We start from the raw sequence: 27,168 nt of genomic DNA on the forward strand, positions 1-27,168 counted from the left end.
AGCGTCTGGCCGGAAAGCGGAAGGTTAGGGGTTCAAACCCCTAACTGTATCATACCAAAAGATGATAAAATATGGTGCTTGTTACCTTGTTTGGCACCGAGCCTTAAGGGGTTAAAACAAGTACTTTGAGTTCGTGTAATGTGTCCGAGTGGGATATCCATTTTAAACTCGGTGGCCTAGAACTGTAAAACCTCCATTAGTCTGGACTCGCACAAACAGCCACACACAAGAGCATGCACACCACTACAGAAGTGAAATGGTCTTGAAGGTGAGTTGCACAACCCTGAACATCATTCTGCCACCTCGCCTTACCTAAGGTCAAACATGAACACACAAGGTACAACCATCTGACTCCAAGGTCAAATTTGAACACAACCATCTGACTCCAAGATCAAACTTGAACACAACCATCTCACTTCAATGTCAAACTTGAACACACTTATCTGACTTCAATGTCAAACTTGAACAGTCATCTGACTTCAATGTCAAACCTGAACACAACAATATGACTTCAATGTCAAACTTGAACACACCTATCTGACTTCAATGTCAAACTTGAACACAACCATCTGACTTCTATGTCAAACCTGAACACAACCATCTGACTTCAATGTCAAACTTGAAAACAACCATCTGACTTCAATGTCAAACTTGAACACAACCATCTCATTTCAATGTCAAACTTGAACACACCTATCTGACTTCAATGTCAAACTTGAACACAACCATCTGACTTCAGTGTCAAACTTGAACACAACCATCTGACGTCAATGTCAAACTTGAACACAACCATCTGACTTCTATGTCAAACTTACACACAACCATCTGACTTCAATGTCAAACTTGAACACAACCATCTGACTTCAATGTCAAACTTGAACACAGCCATCTGACTTCAATGTCAAACTTGAACACACCTATCTTACTTCAATGTCAAACTTGAACACAGCCATCTGACTTCAATGTCAAACTTGAACACAGCCATCTGACTTCAATGTCAAACTCAAACACACCTATCTGACTTCAATGTCAAACTTGAACACAGCCATCTGACTTCAATGTCAAACTTGAACACAGCCATCTGACTTCAATGTCATCCTCAAACACACCTATCTGACTTCAATGTCAAACTTGAACACAGCCATCTGACTTCAGTGTCAAACTTGAACACAGCCATCTAACTTCTATGTCAAAGATTAACAGAACCACAGGGCCACGTATAGCCATACTATACTGACTGTACTGGTTACACTTAGTGTGTCAGTACAGTATGGCTATACGTGGCCCTGTGAACAGAACCCTCTGACTCCAAGATCTACATGCATTGAGGAATATGATGCACTGGCTGCACACATTCGGCTTCACTTCTGTATGAGATCACGGCTGCCGCGGGAAAGTTTTGTGTAGTTGTTAGTCAGGTGAACTAGAGAAACTCGTGAATGCGATTCCAGTATGGCTTCACCCCAGTGCTGGCCGAGTGTCACAACACAGTCACTGTTATCACGGCAGGGATACATTTCGTGCTGGGCTACTTTATAAGATGACGTAGTGCACAACCGTTCACACTTCCTGACGTAATAGACAAACATTTACAGTTCTTGACGTAGTACACAAACGTTCACCATTGCTGACGTAATACACAAACGTTCACACTTCCTGACGTAGTGCACAACTGTTCACATTTCCTGACTTAATACACAAACGTTCACACTTCCTCAAGTAGTACACAAACGTTCACCTTTACTGACGTAGTACACAAACGTGTACAGTTCCTGAAGTAGTACACAAACGTTCACACTTCCTGACGTAGTACACAAACGTTCGAACTTCCTGACGTAGTACACGCACCTTCACATTTCCTGACGTAGTACACAGACATTTACACTTCTTAACGTACTACACAAACGTTCACAGTTCCTGACGTAGTACACAAACGTTCTCCCTTACTGATGTAGTGCACAAACGTTCACAGCTCCTGATGTAGTACAAAAACGTTAACACTTCCTGACGTAGTACACAAGTATTCACCCTTCCTGACGTAGTACACAAATTTCACACTTCCGGACGTAGTACACAAATTTTACATTTCCTGACGTAGGACACAGAGGTTCATACTTCTTGACGTAGTACACAAACGTTCACACTTCCAGTCGTGGTACACAAAATTTCACATTTCCTGACGTAGTACACAGACGTTCACACTTCTTGACGTAGTACACAAACGTTCCTTCTTCCAGACGTGGTACACAAAATCTCACATTTCCTCACATAGTACACAGACGTTCACACTTCTTGACGTAGTAAATAAACGTTCACAGTTCCTGACGCAGTAAACAGACGTTCATAGTTCCTGACGTAGTACACAGACGTTCACAGTTCCTGACGTAGTAAACAGACGTTCACAGTCCCAGATATAGTACACATGGTTTACGGATCTTTTCCTACCAACTGACCATGAGTAATTGTGACGAAACTTCCTTGTTTATTTTGATGTGTTGCGTGCACCCTTCCTATATTATATCCCTTACTAAATATGAAACCTGTCTCATATCTGCCTGTGGATGATCATAAGAGGCGAGCTACTTAATACATGTGATATGAAACTTATTATCAATCTGGACCCCTCGCCAGGATCACCACGCAATCTGATAACAAGGACAATTAGTCAGGGCTAAGTTCAGAAGGGAATGTTATCTTATACAGTAGGCACGAGGAAGATCACAAAGGTAAATATTTTTAGTCGTATGTTTACATGATGATTTAAATTACTAACTGGACGTTAATATTTATGTTTCTTCTTTAATACGATATTGATATCATCAAGTGAACGAATATCTGTTCTTTCGGCCCTGAAACAGGACTAATATTGAATGAATCTACACTGAAACTTCTCTCCAACACTGACGACCGTTATCATGTTTATCTGCAACATGTCGACATATCTGGTCTCCCTCTGTTCGTAATAGTGAGTGAGTGAGTATGGTTTTACGCCGCTTTTAGCAATATTCCAGCAATATCACGGCGGGGGACACCAGAAATGGGCTTCACACATTTTACCCATGTCGGAAATCGAACCCGGGTCTTCGGCGTAACGAGCGAACGCTTTAACCACTAGGCTACCCGACCGCCCCATGTTCGTAATAGCATTATTAGATGGGTCATATTCAGCTACTATACACGGAATCCGGAGCGGAAGAGGTACCGCTTATTACATGCTTGTTTTAGTGAGTGAGTGAGTGAGTGAGATGGATCTAACTGGATTAATGAATCATTGGCATGATGCGTTTACATAATCAAGACAAATTTTTAATCCCTGAAACTATTGTTACATTGAGTAAATCCCACACCAAGAAGAGCAAGTGAGTATGGTTTTATGCCGCTCTTAGCAATATTCCAGCAATATCACGGCGGGGGACACCAGAAATGGGCTCCACACATTGTACCCATGTCGGGAATCGAACCCGGGTCTTCGGCGTGAGGAGCCAACGCTTTCTCCACTCGGCTACCCAACTGCCCCATGCTTGTTTTAAGATCCGACGACAATGCTGATCGGGTGGTTATTACATGTGGCCTGGTCCCGTTTCACTTAGCGATACTCCCGTGGGGACTCCTAGCAACCTACACTGAGATGCGACCAAATGGATCGGATGGTCTGGCTCGGTTAATTACGTGTCATCGTACCTTGACGGCTTGGATCTCTGCTCAAGATATCAATTTGCCCAGACTCAATTATTTACAGACAGGCGTCATAAAGTTGCAATAATTGCTGAGTTCGGGGTTAAACAACAAACAAAATAAAGGGTATAACCGCAACGACAATCAGATGTCATGTTTACGATTGGGAGTTTCAACAGTTGTAGAGTGAGTTAGTGAGTGAGTTAAAATTTAACGTCGCATCGGCATTATTTCGGCCATATAGCGACGAGACCAGGGTAATATATACACAATTTAGTTATTTATGCAATGTCATATTTAAAAACAATTTATGGAACATATTGGAGCATACTATATTTAAAAACAATTGATGAAACATATTTGAGCATAACAATATCCAACAGTTGTAGAGTTTAGACCGATTTGTGGTTCGGGGCCCTAGCTGGAATAAGTAAACCACTCCTCAAATGTCTTCCCGAGTGAGTGAGTAAGTATGGTTTTACGCCGATTTTAACAATATTCCAGCAATATCACGGCGGGGGACACCAGAAATGGGCTTCACACATTGTACCCATGTCGGGAATCGAACCCGGGCCTTCGGCGTGACGAGCGAACGCTTTAACCACAAGGTTACCCGACCGACCCTCTTCCCAAGCGGAAACTGGACTTTTTAAGTCAGTTAACTCCTTTACCTCGGGAAGATGCTCCTCAAACTACAAAGAGCTAGGCACACCGAACGGGGGAACGGCTTTGGGACTGATGCTGTGTTTACCATGCTTGCGTTAGATCTAACCACAACAGGCCTGGTTGTTTCAGTGGTTTTTATAGATCGTGGTAGAGCGTCCGCCCGGAGAGCGGAAGATTCGGGGTTCGATCCCCGGCCGCATCATACCAAAAGACATTAATAGATGGTACTTGTTGTTACCCTGTCTGGCGCTAGGCATTAAGGGGCTAAAACGAGGACTGGTCGGCTCGGAGTCAGTATACTGTGTCTGAGTGGGGTATTCATGTTAAACTGCGGCATGGTATCTCACTGGGCTAGCTAGCACTATAAATCGGCATCAGTCCGGACTAGTACAAGCAGCCACACAACCACACACACACGTGCATGCACGTCGCTATATATATAAGTGCAATAATCTTGGACGCGACGTTAAACCCCATTTCACCTCACCTCACCTCACCTCTAAGATCAGATTTTAATGACTTTTGGTACATGTCCACAACTTAATATCAGACTGTAACTACAGGATTACCACCAGATTCCTCGCAGGGTCTACTGAACATATGGAACACAGTGGGCGTGTTAGACCACCATATGACGTCAAAAGAAGTCAGCAAATCTGCATCATGGGATGGTAAATTTGTGTTTACGCCGTTTCATGCGCTATTCAAGCAATATCACAGCGGGGACACGAGAAAGGGTCTTCACACATCTTACCCGTGTGGGGAATCGAACCCGGGTCTTCGCGGGCAGAGCCTTAACTACTGGACTACCCTACCTTCCAAGGATGGCGAAGGAACACATCACGTAGTCACAGCACTATATATATTGTGGTTGTAATTGTTAGTAGTTAAAATTACCCTTGATTTCTAGCCTTGGTCTACAACAACCCATGTTGTCGCAAGAGGCGACTAACGGGATCGGGTGGTCATGCTCGATGACTTGGCCGATGCATGTCATCGTATCCCAATTGCGTAGATCGTTGCTCATGATGTCAGTCACTGGCTTTTCTGGTCAAGACCCGAATACTTACAGACCGTCGTCATATAGCTGAAAGATTGCTGAGTGTTGCGTTAAACAACAAACAAACGAACAAAACAAGCTAGCCATTGAGGAACGCCGGTGCAAATCCGTATATGATCTTTCGTTTCAGTAATCTACAGAGATGACATACACCAATCTGTATTTCCACCTCGGACTGTATCTCTGTGTTCTTGTGTCCAGCTGCCACACAAAACACTGTTTCTCAGAGGACCGTCCTTGCATCAGTGAATTCAAACTCTGGGCTCTTGATGCGAACCGTCAAGGGTTTGTTGAAATATCCCTTCCTGCGCAGCCTCTTGCAATATCTCAATACAGTATAAAGTTGATATCGGTGTCCTCAGAGCACCATGTCGAACTGCATGAAGACCCTAACCGGAACCGGAAGTACGCCATATGTGACATTGCACTAGGGGAAGCGCTGGATGACCATCAACCGTGGGCCATTGTACTGCTGGAACGTGGAACTGTCATTGATGGTGTAATTTATACATTTAACTATTCAGATTCTCGGACCTACGCTCTCGAAGCAGACACTGTTTTGGTTGATAATGTTTCCGTTGACAACAAGAGTCTCTCGGTCAGTTGGTGTAGCTCATCATATACTCTGACATTATCCACGAAGTGGGAGGAGAATGCCTGCCCTACTGATGTTGCTGAATCTGAGGAAGTTGACAGTGTTGACGAGTTAGAAGATGAACAGGATGATTCCCCTCAAAATGGTTCAACTTCTACAGAACAACACCCAACCTGGCAGTCAACATCAGCGTCCTCAAAGCGTACAACACAACCAAGTTCAGCTTTAACAAAACAACACCCAACCTCGCAGTCATCATCAGCGTCCTCAAAGCGTACAACACAACCAAGTTCAGCTTTTACAAAACAACACCCAACCTCGCAGTCATCATCAGCGTCCCCAAAGCGTACAACACAACCAAGTTCAGCTTTTACAAAACAACACCCAACCTCGCAGTCATCATCAGCGTCCCCAAAGCGTACAACACAACCAAGTTCAGCTTTAACAAAACAACACCCAACCTCGCAGTCATCATCAGCGTCCTCAAAGCGTACAACACAACCAAGTTCAGCTGTAACAAAACAACCACCATCCTCGCAGTCACCATCAGCGTCCTCAAAGCGTACAGCACCACCAAGTTCAGCTTTTACAAAACAACAAACAACATCACAGTCATCATCAGCGTCCACAAAGCGTACAACACAACCAAGTTCAGCTTCTACAAAACACCAAACAACCTCACAGTCATCATCAGCGTCAACACAGCCTACATCACCACGAATAACAGCTTCTTCCAAACAACCAACGTTCCCATCTTCACATCCCCCGAGTAAGCCTGTTGCTACTACAGAACATGGACCAACAGAAACATCTGGAACTGAAGAGTCATCAAGTTCCTCAGGATATACCAACACTGTGCCTGTGACAGCGTCATCTCCATCAACGTCCTCGGCTACTGTTGCACCGTTCCCCCAAAACCCTGTTATCAACGAAGTCAGCCTTCTTCTTCAGAATGGTGTCAACAACTCATTTATAGAACTAAGAGGTAATTTCGTAATCTATTTTATGTGTTCTTCGTTGTTACAGATACTTTACCATGCTGGTGATTCGGGGTTAGAACTGGTCCGCAGAAACTATGCCTGTAGTAAGAGGCGACAAACTGGATCTGGTGGTCAGATTGGGTGCCCAAATTTGTTGATTGTGTGTTCATCATACCCCGAATGCGTGGGACGTTCCTCGCGATATCAATCACTGGTTTGTCCGGTCCATATTACTGGCGTTAACCATCAAACATGATATGAATGCTTCCTCACTGCTATGAATAACGGGAATATTAAGTGAATGAATGTTATTTAAGGCCACAGTCATCAATACCCAAGGACTGTACACGAGTAAGCCTGGACGGATAAACCAGTGAATGATAGCATGAGCGACAATCCACAGTGTTGGGAACCAGGACACTGGGCCAGCCTCCCCCTAGACCAGAGGATCCTTTGTTTTAACTGTGATGTCAATCATCGGATAAAAATAAAATAACTAACTAACTTATGCTCGTGGTGGGGGAACGGATGGCCCAGTCGTCTAAGGCGCCGCGATTCGCTGTGCAGAGTTGCGTCCCTTGGGCACGCCAGAAACCTATGATTGTGGGTTCGAATCCCGGTTCGCCTCAATTATGTTTCTAGGTTTGTCAGCACCATACCCGTGCTCGTGGGTTTCACCGAAGTGGTAAACGTCTAAAACCTGCACCACTTCGGGCTTTCCTCCCACATTAAGCTGACACACCGCGATATGACTGGAATACTGTTAAAAGTGGCGTTAAACCCAACTCACTCACTCACTCACTATGCTAGTGGTGCCAGTTTGTTGAGACCATTAATCATTATCCTGATTTCCACAGTACCCAACATGACCCTGGACGACTACTCCCTCGTGGTGTTTGACGGCAAATCAAAAGAGACACTCTTCCACAAACGATTTGGCAAAAATGAAGAAATGGATGGGAACGGTCTCCTTGTAGTGCATTACTTCCTGGTAATGTTAACACTTTATACATTCGTCAACATGATCGGAATGTTACTCGTGTATAACTTCCGCGCTGTACCGTGTATTCATTCTTATAGTCAGTCGGGCGGCTTGGTAGCCAGTGGTTTAAGCTGTCACTCGTCTCGCCGAAGGCCCGGGTTCGATTCCCAACATAGGTAAAATGCGTGAATCCCATTTCTAGTGTCACCACCCCGCCGTGCTATTGCTGGAATATTGCTAAACGCTGCGTAAAAACATACTCAATCACTCTTATAAACAGCTGGTATTCACAGCAACAGAGTGAAATAGACACAGGCCCGATGAGGAACAACCAAAAATTGTTCAAGAATTCTTTGGAGCAAAACAATTTTTCGCTCCGCTGCTAATGACGACTTTTCAAACTTTTTTTTTAGGATGAATGTATACTCATCTAAGAATAACTTTTGTGATCTTTTGGGGGTCTAAGACACCATGTATCGCTATGTTTCCTGGAGCGGTCGGGTAGCCTAGTTGTTAAAGCGTTCGCTCGTCACGCCGAAGACCCGGGTTCGATTCCCGACATAGGTACAATGTGTGAAGCCCATTTCTGGTGTCCCTCGCCGTGATATTGCTGGAATATTGCTAAAAGCGGCGTAAAATCAAACTCACTCACTCACTCACGTTATTCTTCCTCCTCCAGAAACGCAACCACACAGCCAACGAATCGTCAGTGGCAGTTGCCTTATACAACAACTCCAAATGGCTCAAAAACTACACCGAGCACATCCCCATCAATCAGATACATGGACTGCTGGACTCCTTCATAGTGCGCACAACAGAGGACAGTATCCACAAGGACATCTTGGAGAACCTAGTACCCCAACAGACCAAGAGGATCTTCACTGTTAAGCAAAGGCAAGTACGCGATCAGTTTAGAGATTGTTCTGTTTCAACGACATAATCCTTATTTTATGTGAAGTCAGTGAGTGCATGTTCCCTTTCGCTAGAAGTTTAACATCTGTAGCACTAATGAGTCTATGCATAGTCCAATCAAAATCGCGTAATGAAATCAACATCCGGTTCGTGAACTGCAGTGCAGATTTTGGTCGATTGCAGGATTTGCAAAGCATGTGTACCGTCAACAGATATTTTCCAAATCCTTTCATGTTTTTAATCAAGGTACTCACGTGAATTGATGTACTTCGCGAAGTAAGACCCGTTTAATTACAATATAGATCTTGATTATCGATGCGATCGTCTTCACTGGGCACCGCCATTTTGTTTGAAGCAAATTCAAGTGATATGAGAGGTCACTCTCCTCCCCAGAGTTCCATGCGCCGGAGTGTGATGAGAGGAATCTGATTGGTCAATAGGAGGGACATAGTTGTTCGGCATGGATTGAAACTGGATTTATATAGTCAGTTAACTCCCTTGCCCCGGAAAGATGCCAGAGTACATAGTATATCGGTTGTAGAGTAACTAGCCCACTGAGATACCATACCGCAGTTTAACATGGAAATCCGACTCAGACACATTATGCCGACTCCACACCTGCTAGTCCTTCTTTTAACCCAAAATTCCGAGCGCCAAGCAGAGTAACACCAAGTACCATTTATTTACGTCTTTTGGTTTGGTTAGATCTAACCACCGACCTTCCTCTCGTCATTGTAATAAAGAAGTTGTATAACCATATAACTATCTCCCGTATTAAGACGTCTCGCTGATCCGGTTTAGAATCTTCAGCAACCCATGCTTATCTGCATGGCTTTCCTCAACATCAAGCTGACACACCGTGATAAGCTGGGTTACAGTTCAAAGCAGCGTTAAACCCAACTCACTCACTCACTCACTCATTCACTAACTTATAGTGTCGTTTCTGTTAAAGTTCAACCAGTTTTACTACGCATTATCTCACCATCTATGTCATTAATGTTTTGTTAACAAGCACTGTTCCCTTCACAGTTTGTTGAGAGGAAGATCGCACATTAGCTTCAGCAGGTGCACATGCTTGGATGATGACATCAAAGATCCAGGATGCTTCATCTTGGCCCCCCTTACCGTCGGTCTGCCCAACAACTGTACCACGGGCTACGGAAACAGGGTCCAGTTTAAACTCACAAATGCCAACTGCGAGGACTTCCAGTCAAACAAACAGAAACAGCGGGACCTGGTTGACGTCATCGTCAACAGCGTCAACGCCAAGTGCAGGTGTGGATTGTCGCAGGTGCTTGTGAAAAGTAGGTGAAGCCTAACCCTGTTTCCATACATGCAACTTACCAATACCAGCCTTAGAAATTTGTCCCAGACACAGAGGCTCCAGCAAATCTGGTTTCATCATCTAACTTAATAGTAATTCGCGAGAATTTAGGTTCTTGAATTTATCCCTTGCATTTTGTTTGGACACTGTTCACTTAAGCACTTGTTAAATGATCTTCCTCCTCAGATGGTTGTACAATGGTAACAATCGCGACTGTCGCAGTGTTAAACACGTGCTTTACATGTCAAAAACGTAATTTCTTTTCTGCACATGTCATTCATATTTTGGGACATGCTTTATATTTGACTCGGGTGATCCGAGGCGAGGAAATTAGTCATGTCAGTTCGACATTCCTCTTTGACGATGCCATAACCTCGCCGTGAAGATCCGGGTTAGAATTGGCCTTCAGCAACTCATGCTCTTCGTAAGAAGCGACTAAGGGGATCGGAGGGTCAGGCTCAGGGATTTGGATAATGCATGTCATCGTTTCCCAATTGCGTTATTCGATGCTCATGATGTTTATCACTGGATTGTGTGGTCCAGACTTGATTCTTTAAAGACCGGCGACATATAGCTGGAATATTGCTGAATGCGGCGTTCAGCAAGACACAATATAAACAAAAGACACAAAAAACAACAATACCATATATATGCCCCCGTGTGTTTAATTCCCGATTTCTTCACAAATTAACGAGTGAGTGAGTTAAAATTTAAAGTCACGTCAGTAATATTTCTGCCACATTTACTGCAATATTGCTGAGAGCGACGTTAAACAACAAACAAACCAACAAAACGCCTCGCTGTTACACAACCGTTACGCTGTCATATACCGTATTTCCTCTATTAGACGCCGGGGCTCTAATAGAAGCCGGGTCAATTGTTCAGTGCAAAAAAATAGAAGCATGGCCTCTAATAGACGCTGGGTCGATCAATTGATACAATTAATTATCTCTTTTTTGGGACCTAAATTCGTGGTCATAGTGAAATGGGGGGATTAATAGAAGCCGGGCCTCTAATTGACACCTGGTCAAAGGCTTGTCCGAAATAAATAGAGGCCCGGGCGTCTAATAGAGGAAATACGGTAACTGAAAAACTGTTTAACACATGGTTAAACAAATCACACCTCACTGATTTTTTATTTCTCCGCTTATGGGATTAATTTTGATTAAAGCGGACTACAGTCGATATCCCCTCGATTCTGGATTATCAGTGCAATGTCCCCCAGCCTTGCTGTGAAATAGATGGAACATTGCCAAAACCAGCGTAAAACAATATTCACTCATTTGATCATCAGATAGGAAGTACCTCTGCGGGAGCCTCATCTTCGAAGCCTACATTGAATCAAGTTTCCCATGGCAGTCCGAACTCATCTTCCACGGCTTCCGCAACTTCGTCCACAGTTCCAAGACCGTCATCGTCGGTACCCGCAGCTACGTCACCGACTCCAGCTGCTTCCAGGACTGCCTTCCCCCTGCCGTCAAACCCGGCAATACAGGCGACAGTGAGAGATGCTTAAATTATTTGGAGATAATTTGTCTTGTTTGAGATAATTTGTCTTGTTTGATTTTATACAGGTTTAGTTACTTTCCCTACTCTTCCGCACAGATCCTGTCAATCATTTTGTATTAAATAAATCACCAATATATTTTGTAATCTGTATCGATGCAAAGACCCCATAACTTGTGGGTAAAAAACATACAAAAAAGGCAATATTGGAATAAGTATAAAACTTGATATAATACCAATCTCATTAAAATCAGATCTTAGTTCTCGCTACCGCCAAACAAAGATCTGAGGGCATCCCATTAGGGGTCACGTCAGAACGACCTTTCATCCGACCAATCAGAGCATCGCTTACCAGATCATGAAAGTTACATTCGGAATGTGAATTCTGATAATGCAACTTCGAAATCTTTAACACGGGATCTAACTATTCCGAACGATAGTTACGGGTTTAACGACTGAATCCATACAATCTAGACCATCTTTTAGCCATTCCAGAGTTCTTTTGTTGAAGTTTCATATTTGTAATCGAGAATTTGTCAGAATATGTTTCGAAGCGAAGTCACCAATTTAAAATTAGTGTCGTAAAGCACGAGAAAGCTGTCTTCTGATTGGTCAATCCATTGGTCGGTCAAAATTTGCGCAAAGTCGGTCTGACGTGACCCCTCATGGGATGTCCTCAGATCTTTGTTTAGCGGTAGCGAGAACTAAGATCTGATTTTAATGAGATTGGATATAATACATTTCCGTTTCCCAATTGGTCGCCAGAATACAAACAATCGCAGTGGAAAAGATAAGTTACTAATGCATTTGAAAAAAATGTTTCTAACATGTCTTTCTTCGCCAGACAACGTGACCTTGACAGTGGCTGTCGTGGTGTCTTGTGTTGGCGTCTTTCTCATCGTCGCGATGAGCGTCATCATCTATATCCGCCGGAAGAAGAGGAGCATTGTGTGAGTGCAACCTTTGACCTCGTTTACAACTAGGGCCAGGAATTCCTTCGATACACAAGTTGTTCGGCCGTATTCTTTTTTTTGTAATTGAAACAAGTGCATAGACATCTAACTTTTCAATTAGAATATTTAAGGATGTATGTCGTAAAATTTAAAATTAGTTACTGTGCAAATCGGTACCTTTAACTGTACCGACACGTGAAGATCCAGGGTAGAATAGGTCTTCAGCACAACCCATGCTTGCCGTGAAGGGCGACCATGCCTGTCGTAAATGGCGACTTACGGGATCGGGTGGTCAGGTTCGCTGACTTGGTTGATGCATGTCATCGATCCCAATTTTTGAGACCGATGCTCATGATATCAATCACTGGATTTCCTGGTCAAGACACGATTATTTACAGACCGCCGTCATATAGCTGGAACATTGTGAAGTGCGGCTTTAAACAACAAACAAACAGTCTTTAACTGTACCAGGATCCGTATGAATGTCGTTGGTCGAATCCAGGGTATGGCCATTGATCTGTTAGGACCACTCATGTACTCGTCAGTTTCACTAAAGGACAAGATAAACGTCTTAGGCACAGGCCACGAGCGTAGTTCTTCCCACATCTGCTAAACGTCGTGAATTAACTGAAATATTGTTTTAATCAGTGTTAAACCCAACTCACTCGCCTGTAATATACTGCACGTCGATTCTTCACACAGGCGCAATAATGCACATTCTCGTCAATACCCAATACCACAGAGAGCGTTAATGTGTCCCTTAAAGGCGTTGTTAATGTTCAGGACGTTCCGGTTGACGAACCTAGGGGAGCTGGACACGTCGGGGATGTTGCACGAGGACAAAGACGACCTCATTGATGAGGACAACGCGACCTTCAGGGCCATCTCCATCGCCTCCTAACTCTGCACATCCATCTCGTCTCAGCTCTTGACACTGTGAAGTCATGTTCGTAGGAAACTTTAAGACCTGAAATTTGTATATCATCATTATTATTACCAACGCTCAAACGAAACACTATGAAAAGCGAAGGAGCGAATACTACTTAACGCCTGCGACGTTTCAACTGTATATCGCAAGGACACATCAAGTCACCAGTGACCTTCGTCTTCTTTGGTGCCGTCACCAGATATTGGTTGAGGGTGCTTGTCACATTACACCCCCCCCCCCCCCCCCCCCCCCACCCCCCCCTATCCAGAGTATGTGACATATCACCCCGGTTGTGTATTATATATTTCTCATGATAAATACCCTGGTCCCATTCACCAAAGAATAGTTTCAAATTGCACGACGCTAAAAATAGCCGTCCAATCAAATTACTGTCACGAGCGAGAGAAATTCAGTGCTAAGTTTGGGCGTTGTATAGAGGGGCTTTCAAGCTACGTGTTTTACACAGTTGATAAATTGCAAGCTGCAGCAATATACAGTGTGAATGACTTGAGGACATTTTGGAAGTTGGTGAGGAAATAAGAAAACATACAACTTTATGGATAACAACTGGTTTACTGCATGTAGCGACGTTTCGAAGTAAATTCTTACACTGTCATCCACTCCAGCTTGATAAAGATTTAAGAGTCCACAGGGAGACGTCGCTAAATGCAGTAAACATGAAGTTGTTATCCGTGAAGTTGTGTGTTTTGTTACGTAAGGACTATCCTATCGCAAATATTGTTATCCTCATATATGACAATACATTCGGGTTATCTTAGATGGACTGATTGTGGATGACCTGCCTGGTATCTGTGTACAAGTGAGTTTTGATGTGGCGGATATTGTAACCGAATTAACATATGGAGTGATTTAATGGAGATAGCTTAGTCTCTGAAAATATATAATTTTGATAGAATTAAACAGCTCCTTTTGAATTAAAAAGGAGTCCCCGGTGAGGTGGACTGTTGACTGTTGAACTGTGGAAAATGTAGACTTGCTTAATTTAGTGCTATATCATTACAGTAAGGGCTGGGAGCAAGGGTTATTCTTGTGTTCGAGGCGCCTGTGTGTTATATCTATGATCTGCCTGTGGATCTCGGAGTCTTCTCCCACGAGTTACATCCCTTGTGTTGTATTGACAAGATGATGAGTGATAAGTGTTACTTATAATCGAGATCTAGTGCGATCTCATTAAATCTTTTCGTGTATGGTTTAGATACGATATCGCTCTTTAAACAGATAGGTATCGGGGTAAAAGTTCCGATTGTAATGAAATTGTAATGAGATTGTATTTCTGAGCGTTTGCAAGAATCAGATATTTCAGATATTTCCCTGTAGGTCATATTTGACCAGTGTGGAAGACTCGTATGTTTCAAGGTGTGCAGAGTTGCGTCCCTTGGGCACGCCAGAAACTATGATCGGGGTTCGAATCCCGATTCGCCCCGATTGTTTCTAGGTTTGTCAGCACCATACTCGTGTTCGTGGGTTTCGCCTAAGTAGTAAACTTTTAGGACCTGCACCACTTCGGGCTTTCCACGCACATTAAGCTGAGACGCCGTGATATAACTGAAATATTGTTCAAAGCCGCGTTAAACACAACTCATTCTCTCACTCGTATGTTTCAACATAGCACATAGCACTCCATTTATAATACAGTATCATTTTCACTTACTCTACATACGTGGGCACGACCTTCGATCTTAAAAGAATCATTTTCATTTAAACATGTTATTTTAGAAATGGCGTCAAATGAAAACCAAGACGAAAATGGTGATGACAGTTACAATATTTAGACAATATCAAGATGTATGACAAACATTAATTCGGCTCATGTGTATATACAACATACCAGGAGCGAAGAATGATTCATATTTTCATGTCAAATAACTTTGAACGACTTGTAAATAAAATATAAACTGCTTTAAAAGGTACCTGTTGCTCTTTATTGGTAAATAATGGGTACTAACAATAATTTTGTTAGTTTGAATTACTTTTCTTTCTAGCGCGAAGATCTGAGGTGAGGTGAAATGGGGTTTAACGTCGCGTCCAAGATTATTGCACTTATATAGCGACGTGCATGTACGTGTGTGTGTGTGTGTGTGTGGCTGCTTGTACTAGTCCGGACTGATGCCGATTTATAGTGCTAGCTCACTAAGGTACCATGTCGCAGTTTTTTAACATGACTACCCCACTCAGACACAGTATACTGACTCCGACCCGACCAGTCCTTGTTTTAGCCCCTTAATGCCGAGCGCCAGACAGGGTAACAACAAGTACCATCCTTTAACGTCTTTTGGTATGACGCGGCCGGGGATCGAACCCCGGACCTTCCGCTCTCCGGGCGGACGATCTACCACTGGACCACGGAGGCGGTCCGCGAAGATCTGAAGGGAGTTCGGGTACCTCAGAGGTCAAAGGCGCCGATGTGTGCCAACAGGTAGTCCCCTAGCAATCCCTGGTTAGACCCATGATCTTTCATGATCCTGCACCATGACAGTGGAACATATTTATTTTATGAAATAAAAATTCTAGAAACGCATACAAAAGCAAGTCTAGCCAGCTCAAGCTAGCTCTATCCCACATCATAATCAGCGTAGGGAAATATTTTTTTTATTTTAGAGTCAAGAAGGATATTGTGTAATATAAGATTTCAGAGACTAACTGTTAGTCTATCATTACCATACATAGGCAACCTTACGCTTACCCACAACATTAAACTGACACGCTGTTGTAAAACTGTAACATTGAACAAATCGGCGTCACACCGAAGTTTTGGATTGCCGGGTAGAACTGGTTCCCAGCAACCCATGCTTGTTGTGAGAGGTGACGATGTGGATCTGGGTGAATGGTGTGTCTGGTCCAGACTATTTACAAGCCACCGTCACATAACTGGAATATTGCCGAGTGCGTCGCTAAATAACAAGCAAAACACTGAACACGCGAAGTTGTGAATATCCAGATGTATACTCTCTTAAGTATGGATTCCTAGAAAGGACGTTGTCGCATTGTCACCATTATAAATACAAACAAAACGTATCAGCAAAAACCAAAGCGACAACGCAACATTTGGGTATTTGTCGCATTGTCGCGCTTTGAATAATATTTTTTATATAGTTTAAGGTACAAATATATGGCGTTGCCTCATTGTCGCCCCATCAAAGTAGAAAAGGCGTTAAAATGTGCGACAACGCGACAATGTCCCTTTTAGGTGCCTTTTTAAGTGCACAGGGGGAGTGGATGAGAGAGTGATGTTCCAGCGGTGGAGATTGAGATGATTAACGTGTTCAGTTCAATTCTATGCATGTCGGAGTATTTTAGTAATAATAAATGTTGACAACGCGTCGAAATGTATGGTTTGTTCAAGACAGCTTTGAACATTGATCACGTAGAGTGTGGTGTTCATGATAAATTTTATAAGGAGACGTGTATGGCCTACAGCGGGTAAGATAAGATACCAGACAGTGAATATACCAGACGGCGAATATACCAGACGGTGACTATAACAGAGTTTAGGACGAACATGAAAAAGTTAGCAAACATCATCTATCTTTATCCTCCATTTTCACAAATTACCAGCCGCAAGCTCGAAGAAAATATGATGGGTCAAAGGAGATTCTCGATACAGTGAGTGTGGTTTTCGCCGCTTTTAGCAATATTCCAGCAATATCACAGCGGGGGAGTCGAACCTGGGACTTTGGCGTGACGAGCGAACGCTTTAACCTCTAGACTTCCCATCGTCCAAGATGCTCGATACAACACAAGCTACTGGGTATACTGACGAAAAACAACAATATATTCATGGTGTATTTTGAAAGGCGAATAAATGACATAAACAAGAGCAACTGTGTATTTTTGTGAATTTAATTATTTTTAATGAGGTTTCAACTGAAACACTCAATGTGATATTATCCAGGACTTTGTTACTAACCTTCAACGCGATGCGTAACACAGGCATGACAAAAACAAGTTATTTAATGGATATATGTTCCAAAAACTGTAGTGCACATTTGCAAGCACGAACAGCGAAACTCAACAAATCGCATTACATAAAACAGTGGCTTCTTTACGTGATGCCACTTATGTTCTACATACCAATCAGAGAGCGCCGTTCATGAACATTTGGTTAGCCCAATACCGGTCACACCGAGATGATGAAAGATTCCAGACTTATACAGTCGAGAAAAGAGTAGGAAAGAAGGTTGAAGAAAATGAAGAAAGTAAACGGAAGCAAGAAGGAGGTGGAAGGAATGAAGAGTGGGTGACGAGAAAGGAGGATAGAAGGTGGAGCAATAATTATGTCTGATAGTCCCTTGAAAACACGAGTGTTTTTGTTTGTTTGTTTGTTTGTTTGTTCTTTAACACCGTACTCAGCAATATTCCAGCTATATGATGGCTGTCTGTAAATAATCGAATCTGGACCAGAGAATCCAGTTGGAATCCAGAAACGCAATTGGGATGCGATGACATGCATCAACCGAGTCAGCGAGCCTGACCACCCGATCCCATTAGTCGCCTCTTACGACAAGCATAGTCGCCTTTTATGGGGTGCTGAAGACCTATTCTTACCCGGATCTTCACGAGTGTATCTGAACGAGGAAGGAAAGAACAGACAGAAAGCTATACGAATGGTGTGTTCACAGAAGCAAGAAAGATGTGGCAGTCGGAGATGGATACAACCTGATTTCAGAAAGACGCAGGCAACCCTGGAAGGCCAGTATCCGAGAAGAGGAATCTGAGCAGACGCCATAGAGGTGCAAGGAAGGAGAGAGTAGCTGATGTAGGGCGACTCATCTTCCCGAGGCAAGGGAGTTAACTGAGTATAAAAGTCCAGTTTCCACCCTTGCCGAATGAGGCTGGTATTATTGAGTTACGTTTTGGCTGGACTAACGAGTCTATACATAGTCCAGTCACAATCGCGCAACGAAATCGAAATCCGGTTCGTAAACCGTCGTGCGGCTTTCAGTCGATTGCAGGATTTGCAAATCATTTGCACCGCCAACTCGTTTTCTACAGATATTTTCCAAATCTTTTCATGTTTTTAATCAAGGTGCTCTTCGCGATGTAAGACCCGTTTTATCACAATATATATCTTGATTATCGATCAGATCGTCTTGACTGGACGCCGCCATTTAGTTTGAAGCAAATGCAAGTGATACGAGAGGTGGATGCTGATTGGTCCATAGGAGAGGCATAGAAGGGACATAACTCGTATTAGCCACTGGTGGCGCTACGATCGAGCCCAGGAATTCCAGCCTAGTTCGGCAAGGGTGGAAACTGGACTTTTAAAGTCTCTCTTGCCTCGGGAAGATGGGGGCGACTAAGCGGCAGGGAGCTGGTGAAAGAATGGTCAAATAAAGTCCATGGCGAATATGATGAGCTCTGAGTCTCTCAACAACACGGCATCCATGTTGATGTATTTGTTCCCATGCCTGATCTCATGATATAGCATGGAAGATCCTGACTTCAAGTTAAATGGTATATTGTTCAAACACTTTCTGCAGATTTTACAGTACCTCAATTAGATTGTTATGTTAAAAACGATGACGTAAGGTCTTGCGACGTCCTTGTTTAAGATTGACTTTACAACGTTTGTTAAGATGCTTTCGTGAAACGGTCGTAAGGAGATCCTAGAGAGGATCGTAAACCGTGTCGTAGCGGTCAAGAGGGCGCAGCGCTAAGACGCTTTCGTGAAACGGCACCCAGGAAGCTAAAGCGATCATTTTTCTGCTCACGATATCTCTTCTTAAAGTCTACATATAATCATTATTTCTATTACGTCCTAACTCACGGCTGCAACAGCAACCCCTCAGATGTTCCTGGCCTCGGAGGGAAGCCTGTTAATCTTCTGTACTGCATGTTTGCCGCTCGGAACCTGGCACCGGTAATTTCAAATAACTCTCAGATGACCATGTTGATGAACGCGAAGTGTCAGAGAAGTGAATCTTTCCGAAATCGATTTATCCCCGGTATATCTCAGTTTTCACATTTTGTTGGGACACTTTATCAATGTCACCGATAAAAATCTAAATTTGACATGTTAATGTTCTGTTTTATATAAATCTCCATTTTTTCGCTGCATGTGCATGGCTAAACCTTTCTTTAAGTATGTTTTTTCTGGTGCACCTATCTTAGAACACAATGACCCAATTATACCTACAAATGTCTTTGCCTCTGCATGTAAAGGCGGTCGCCTCCCTCCGTGGTCTTGTGGTAGAGCGTCCGCCCGGAGAGAGCGGAAGGTCGTGGGTTCGATTCCCGGCCGCATCAAACCAAAAGACGTAAAAAGATGGTACTTGTTGTTACCCTGCCTGGCGTTCGGAATTGAGGGGTTAAAACAAGGGCTGGTCGGCCCGGAGTCGGTATACTGTCTGAGTGGGGTATTCATGTTAAACTGCGGCATGGTATATCTCATTGGGCTAGCACTATAAAATCGGCATTAGACCGGACTAGTATTGATACGATATTGATATTAACCCAAAAATGCGTTCGTACAGAACTAAATGATGAAAATGCCCACACAAGATCAGTGAATTATCAATCAGTTACACTCCATCACATAGGTTTAGGTTTGCAACCCAACAAGACGATGCAGTGGGTCAAATAAGCGGAGCAATAAGTATCAGGCCTATGAGTTATGATAGTGCTGTCACGAATATCCAGCATTTTGTCACTGTCGAATGTCTTGAAACAAGCCTGTATCCGTTTTCGAATCCGGAATAGTGCTGGACGATGGCAGGAATTCGATTTTGTTAATCGGTATCCAATCCGCCTTTGCAGGGAGATACGACGCCCGTCAGGTTCTAAAGGGCCCCTAATCACCCTCGTGTCGCTGTTATATAGGTACTGTCAGCCTTCTAGAAGCTGTCTTATCTCGAAACATCTCCAACGATCAACTCTGTCATATTCATGTTTACACAAAGGCGGAAAATCTAAACTACACGCTGCCAATGGCTGCTGGTTAAGTGTGGCCGCGACATCACTCTGCATTTTATCTGCTCTTTGATCATTTGCTGTCACTGACAATCACCACAAAAAAACTCACAATCTCTAGACTTGCATAAGTCTCTAAGGCAATAATTATCAGTTTAAATAATAATTTATAGATTATTTAAATAACAAGAACAAGTTGTCCCTATAAGAGACTGGAATCCTGAGTGAGACCTGTCCACATATCTAGACTTGCCTATTAGGAGAATAGATTTACTACACATCCATGGACTTTCCTTTCAGTACAGCCTTTGAGCAAGGCTAAACAATCTCTTCTGTCACATAACAATATCCCCACAGAAACAACAAGCAGTTGCACGAGAACTTGACTCCGTGAGCCGCTGACTGGGACGTTATATTTTGTCTACACTATAATAATACTAATTAAAATAGTTTCGCTAACCACATATGGATAATGTCTTTGTTCCCTAAATCAAGATGTGTAGCTTATATACATTTTACGAAATAACGCGAATATACAATTGGACGAGCGGATCAAGGACACTTCACGGGCACTATCCCGCAGCAAATATTACAACAAATAATCGCAAAAATAACGATTAAGCGATTCATCTAATGATAAGTCAATACTTGTACAGTTAAGACGATTATCCATCTACTGTGATATAATCGCAATAGAACAAAATGTTTAGAAATTAGAAAATGAATATTTTCGTAATGTTATTTCAGTTAACATGGCCATAAGGCGATTGATTACAACAGCTGAATTCGACTTCCAATACGAATGCATGTTCGCCATGTCAGTAAACTGGGTTCTGTCTCTTCATATCAGTATAAAGTCGCTAACATATTATCACATGTCCAGCCTCACTTCAGTTGTGCTTATAAATTATTAAGTAACAATTATTTCTTGATGAAAAATGAAACAATTGCAACAGGTTAATCGTCGATATCGAAGATCGATGTAAGTAATCCTGAAATAGATATAATATGCACTAATCTTAACAAACCTGGCGTGTGGCGACTGTGACGAAAATTAGGATATCTTCACACAAATTCGATCAAAGCGTTTGTGAAATAGATTACTTCACCGGGGAAATGAATGGCTAATTGTCCGTCTATAATAATGATCACATGAAAACGGACTGGTTACCATTGCGAACACATATACTGCCCGCACATCTTCAGACATCACCTAAATGGTGTAGAAACCTATTGAAGCGCCTGTAAAAGTAAGTTAAGCTCGTTGCTCGCCAACAATGCGGTGTCTTCTTATAAGACGATCAGAACTATATATATTTGAAAGAGAATTCAACTTACATCTTACATATCTCAAATAAGAATACATGGTCCTTAAAGAGAACATAAAAACTGGTAAAGTGTTTGATTTACTTTTACTAACTAAGTTCTATATTTATATATGCAAATTCCAAAATACAAAACCTTATTTTCATGTTTACAAAAAGGATACGATACAACATTGAAATAGTCATTGCTTTCAAGCTGGGTAATAAACAGAAATTCTATGGTGCTTGGATGCTGTATCATCAACTTTTCGAAAATGAAGAGCAGCTTTCGTTTTAATTTTAGTTTTGTACTTAAGACTTTAATGTTTGAGACCATTTACTTTCCTACACTGCAATATGATAAAATAAACTTAAATAGTTTTATGCATACTTGATATATGCAGTATGTTTGTATTACTAGAGTGAATGTCTGAGTGAGAAGTGTGTTATTTTCTGTAAAAAAACCCAACTAAGATGTATTGATAAGTTGTGTTATATCATATATGTCATGGGCGTTCTGCTACCCTGGGCGGAAGCGCATTTAAGGTAGCAGGTTCTTCTATTTAAAAACAATGAAAGAAAAAAAAGAATACATGGTCCGACAGTGTTTTGTTATCGTCTATAGTTACGGGCTTACAATAACACGAGATATAATCTACCATTTGAGAGGGTCGTTTTGTTGCCTGGTGGATTAAACTTCATCCTGCAGCTTGGGTTGGCGTTCCACGCATAGGCTTACAATTTGTGAATCTTGTTTCCCCGCCGTGCTTTAGCTGGATTGTGGCTAAAAGTGACGTACAACCATACAATTTGTGAATCTTGTTTCTGATGTGCCTCGCCGTGCTTTAGCTGGATTGTGGCTAAAAGTGACGTACAACCATACAAATTGTGAATCTTGTTTCTGATGTGCCCCGCCATGCTTTGGCTGGAGTATGGCTAAAAGTGACGTACAACCATACAATTTGTGAATCTTGTTTCTGGTGTGCCCGGTCGTGCTTTAGCTGAATTGTGGCTACAAGTGACGTACAACCAAACAATTTGTGAATCTTGTTTCTGATGTGCTTCGCCGTGCTTTAGCTGGAGTATGGCTACAAGTGACGTACAGCCATACAATTTGTGAATCTTGTTTCTGATGTGCCCCGCTGTGATTTAGCTGGAGTAGGGCTAAGAGTGTCGTACAACCAAACAATTTGTGAATCTTGTTTCTGATGTGCCCCGCTGTGATTTAGCTGGAGTAGGGCTAAGAGTGTCGTACAACCATACTAAACTCACTCACGTCCCGACAATGCGTCTCACCACAGTCCCTTGGCCGGATCAAGCTATACCACGAAGTGTAGTCCTGCACCAAGACTGTTAACCCTGAAGATTCAGGACAGAATAGGTCTTCAGCGACCTAAGCTTGCCTACTGTTCTTGTCGTAAGAGGCGAATAACGGGGTCGGGTGGTCAGGCTCGCTGACTTGGGTGATACATGTCATCGTATCCTAATTGCTGATCGATGTTCATGATGTCAATCACTGGACTGTCTGGTCCAGACTCGATTATTTACATACTGCCGTCATATATATAGCTGTAATGTTTCCTAATGCGGCATTAAACAAGAAAGAAACAACAAACAAATACTGTGGGATATACAGTATGTATGTTATGAAAACAAAACAAATCTGGAATTTTATAAAAGCAAGTATAGCCAGCTCTATTCCACAATGAAATCAGCATCAGAGAAAGAAATAATTGCATTTTAGAGGAAAGAAATGTATTGTGTGATAAAAGATTTCACAGACTATTTGTTAGTCTCCACGAAGTGTAAATATATTGTATTCTACTTTTGTATTATACCTGGCTAAATGTCAAGACACACACACGAATTAAATATATCATTAACAATAATTTAATGATTGATTGCAGTAGTAAAAGATATAGTGTGACTTTATGTCAGAAATCTTCAAAAGGAGATTCCGAATTATGTTTGTTTGTTTAATTAATGTATTCTGCTTCGAATTTAACATTCTCTTCGTTATCTGTAATTAATGAATATCTGTAGAGAAGAAGCGGCATCATCAATAAAAATAACCGTGTCGATCTCTCAGATATTTGCATGACGTCAACGATGATAAAGCGTGGCGTCACTATCTCCTGTCACGTCACTCAATCTCACGTCACCATTTATATCCGTTCACGTCAACAATGGTGTCTGCATTACGCCAACAACGTCCTATAGCGCGCCATTATCTATATTCATTTTGAATTTTTGCTGTGAAAAGGTCATTAGCCGAGTGTTTCAGTATCGTAGATATCATATATGAGAAATAATAATTATATTATTCATATTTTTGATTCCTAATAAAATATATTTACGATACGGGAACACACAGTAATTATCCCTTTACCAATTAATGTCATTCTTAATTTAATCGATGTAATGATATAATTTCACACAAAGGCGGAGCTTTCGAAACCGCGCATGAATACAAGTTTAGGGAACCGCCCATTTTTTTATGTAGTGCCAAATGACTTGTCGCCATGTTTCCATCTTCCTGTGGAAAGGGAGTTAACTGACTTTGGGAAAATGCCATGTTTCGGGCTTATCTTGGGGGCGTTTATTCTACGCATTAGTGTATTGAGAAAGAAGGCATCGCATTGATATATGGAGCTTGAAAGTAGCTCCTCCTTGGCGACCTCATTTGCATATTTATCGGATCCTGATACCAAGCTCGTCAGATTGGATTATTGCCTCGATAACACAAACCTAAATATGATAAATGAATTTATTACGCATTTAGTAATTGAATAATATTTATATTTCAAAATGGTTGAATAACATTTTAATCAGGAACACTACTTTCAGTCGGCCTCTATGACAGTTATCTAACACTGAGAATTTTAAACTAAAATCGTGTAGCAAATATATCATCACATTTGGCTTTCCTTGTCATGTTATATCCTCGCGTGATCTGTAAAGGTTAACAGTTTCATTCGAAGATCATCAAAACACATTTGACACCAAAAGCCTTAATATACTGGAAACCTACCGTGACGATAAAGTTAACAAAGCACGAGCGTTTATCCTGTCATGAACCTTAGAGTGAGTATGGTTTAACGCCGCTGTTAGCAATGTTCCAGTAATATCACGGCGGGGACAATAGAAATGGGCTGCACATGTTGTACCCCGGTGCGGAATCGAACCCGGGTCTTCGGCGTGACGAGCGAACGACTTTACCTTCTAGGCTACCCCAGCGCCTCCATAAACGTTAGATGTTCAGTAGACAAAGATGGTATACAACTTGCTCAGTAGCCGTTTTATGTTCACATGCACGCTGATCATTAAGCAGATCTCAGTGACTGAATGTCGTTTTACGCCGTAATTTTCCAGCTATAAAACGACGGCCTGCACGTAATCTATTTTGGATCAGGAAAACTATTGGGTAGTTAGTTGATTGTATAAACAACGATCTACGCCGTCGGGACACGATTACACAAAGTCCGCCATTGTAACCAACCAATACCCATAAGTCGGCTTTTACGACAAGCATTGGATGCTGGCGACCTATTCTGACCAGGATCATCTGGGGGCTGTGTATAATGTTTTCCTTAAAACATGTTTCGTTTGTTCAACAACATACCAGCTTTATGACGGCGGTTTGGAAAAAATCGAGTCTGTACCAGACAGTCCAGTGACTGACATGAGCATCGACCCACGCAGTTGACATGCAATCAACCAAGTCACAGAGCTGGACCAACGATCCATCTAGTCGCCCCATGCGACAAGCATAGGTTGCTGGGGATCTATATTTGTACCCGGAATCCCCGCGGATTTGTGCTGAAAGATGCCACTATATAGGGTTGTATATATACATACATAAACAAGGCCGCCTCTGTGGTCTAGAGGTAGAGCGTCCGCCCGGAGAGCGGAAGGTCCGGGGTTCGATCCCCGGCCGCGTCATACCAAAAGACGTTAAAAGATGGTACTTGCTCGGCTTTAAGGGGCTAAAACAAGGACTGGTCGGGTCAGTATAGTGTGTCTGAGTGGGGTATTCATGTTATCTCAGTGGGCTAGCACTATAAATCGGCATCAATCCGGACTAGTACAAGCAGCCACACAAACACACACACGTACATGCACGTCGCTATATAAGTGCAATAATCTTGGAAGCGACGTTAAACCCCATTTCACCTCACCTACATACATAAACTGTATATACTTGAAAGAAAGTATACATCCGCACGTGTGATGGTGGCTAAAAATGAAATAAACAAGAAATGGTAATTCGATGGTGATGTATTTGATACGGGTATCATTGTCGATACTGCATGCATGGGTTGTGTGTTGGATCAAATGTTTGCAGTGATTAGCGACTGTTTTCGGCCTAGTTTGTAATTTGGATAAGTGTTTAGTCAAATCCAATTTTCAAGTGTATCCTTTCTTTTGCTCTACAGTTTAGTATTCTTGAATTTGAAGTCGATCTTTCTCACCAGACTTTGTTCTCGATGGTTCTTGGCATCTTGCAACCAATTCATCCATTGTTTGAATGCATTGTTAGACATCTGGAAAACAAACAAAAACGCGATTAAAAAGAAATATACATGTATATGTTTTGTTTGTTTGTTTGTTGTTTAACGCCGCACTCAGCAATATTCCAGCTATATGACAGCGGTCTGTAAATAATCGAGTCTGGAACAGACAATCCAGTGATTGACATCATGAGCATCGATCCACGCAATTGGGATCGATGACATGCATCAACCAAGTCAGCGAGCCTGACTACCCGATCCCGTTAGTCACCTTTTACGACAAGCATGGGTTGCTGAAGACCTATTCTACCCCGGAATCTTCACGGGTCTACTGTATATGTAAATGCTATTGGATGCTTAACCTATTATAGTGATTACCATAATGACAATGGCCCTTTTGGGAAAAGTGATTTAGTGCTAAAACTATTGTAAATTCTATTATGTTTTAGGAGCTTCACCATAGTCTTATAACCTCTTGATCGTTTTATGCGAGTGAGCACGATTCTAGCCTTATTGCATAGCTTTAACCTTCAACAGTAGCGGCGTAAGGACACATTGTTCTGGCCGATGCCACGAAGCGATCTTGGCGCTGCGACTGAATATGAAGGTCTCAGCATTGCTAAAAGCAGCATAAAACCTAGACTTGCACAAGTCTCCAAGGCAATGATTATTAGTTTGAATCATAAGTTCTAGATTATATAAATAATAAGAACACACCCCTATAATGGCATCTTTATTCCGCTTATCTAGACTTGCCATCTATGAGGATAAAATTACTACACATCCATGAACTTCTCTGTCAGTACAGCCTTGGAGCAAGGCTACGTAAAACCATATCCACT

At 42.3% G+C, this 27,168-nt stretch overlaps 1 protein-coding gene across 1 annotated transcript; it reads left to right on the forward strand.

Annotated features, from left to right (window-relative positions):
* Positions 1-2,675: 2,675 nt before the first annotated feature.
* LOC139444020 (uncharacterized) lies at positions 2,676-13,827 on the forward strand. Its single transcript, XM_071224922.1, has 8 exons — positions 2,676-2,726; positions 5,532-6,981; positions 7,834-7,967; positions 8,638-8,852; positions 9,900-10,174; positions 11,489-11,695; positions 12,545-12,650; positions 13,437-13,827. Exons 2-8 carry the CDS (start codon positions 5,544-5,546, stop codon positions 13,552-13,554), a joined length of 2,493 nt encoding a protein of 830 aa, XP_071081023.1. The 5' UTR covers positions 2,676-2,726; positions 5,532-5,543; the 3' UTR covers positions 13,555-13,827.
* Positions 13,828-27,168: the final 13,341 nt, after the last annotated feature.

The sequence above is a fragment of the Haliotis cracherodii genome, unplaced genomic scaffold, assembly GCF_022045235.1.
Source record: "Haliotis cracherodii isolate W230 unplaced genomic scaffold, xgHalCrac1.p SCAF_5, whole genome shotgun sequence".
In the NCBI taxonomy this organism is placed as follows: domain Eukaryota; kingdom Metazoa; phylum Mollusca; class Gastropoda; order Lepetellida; family Haliotidae; genus Haliotis; species Haliotis cracherodii.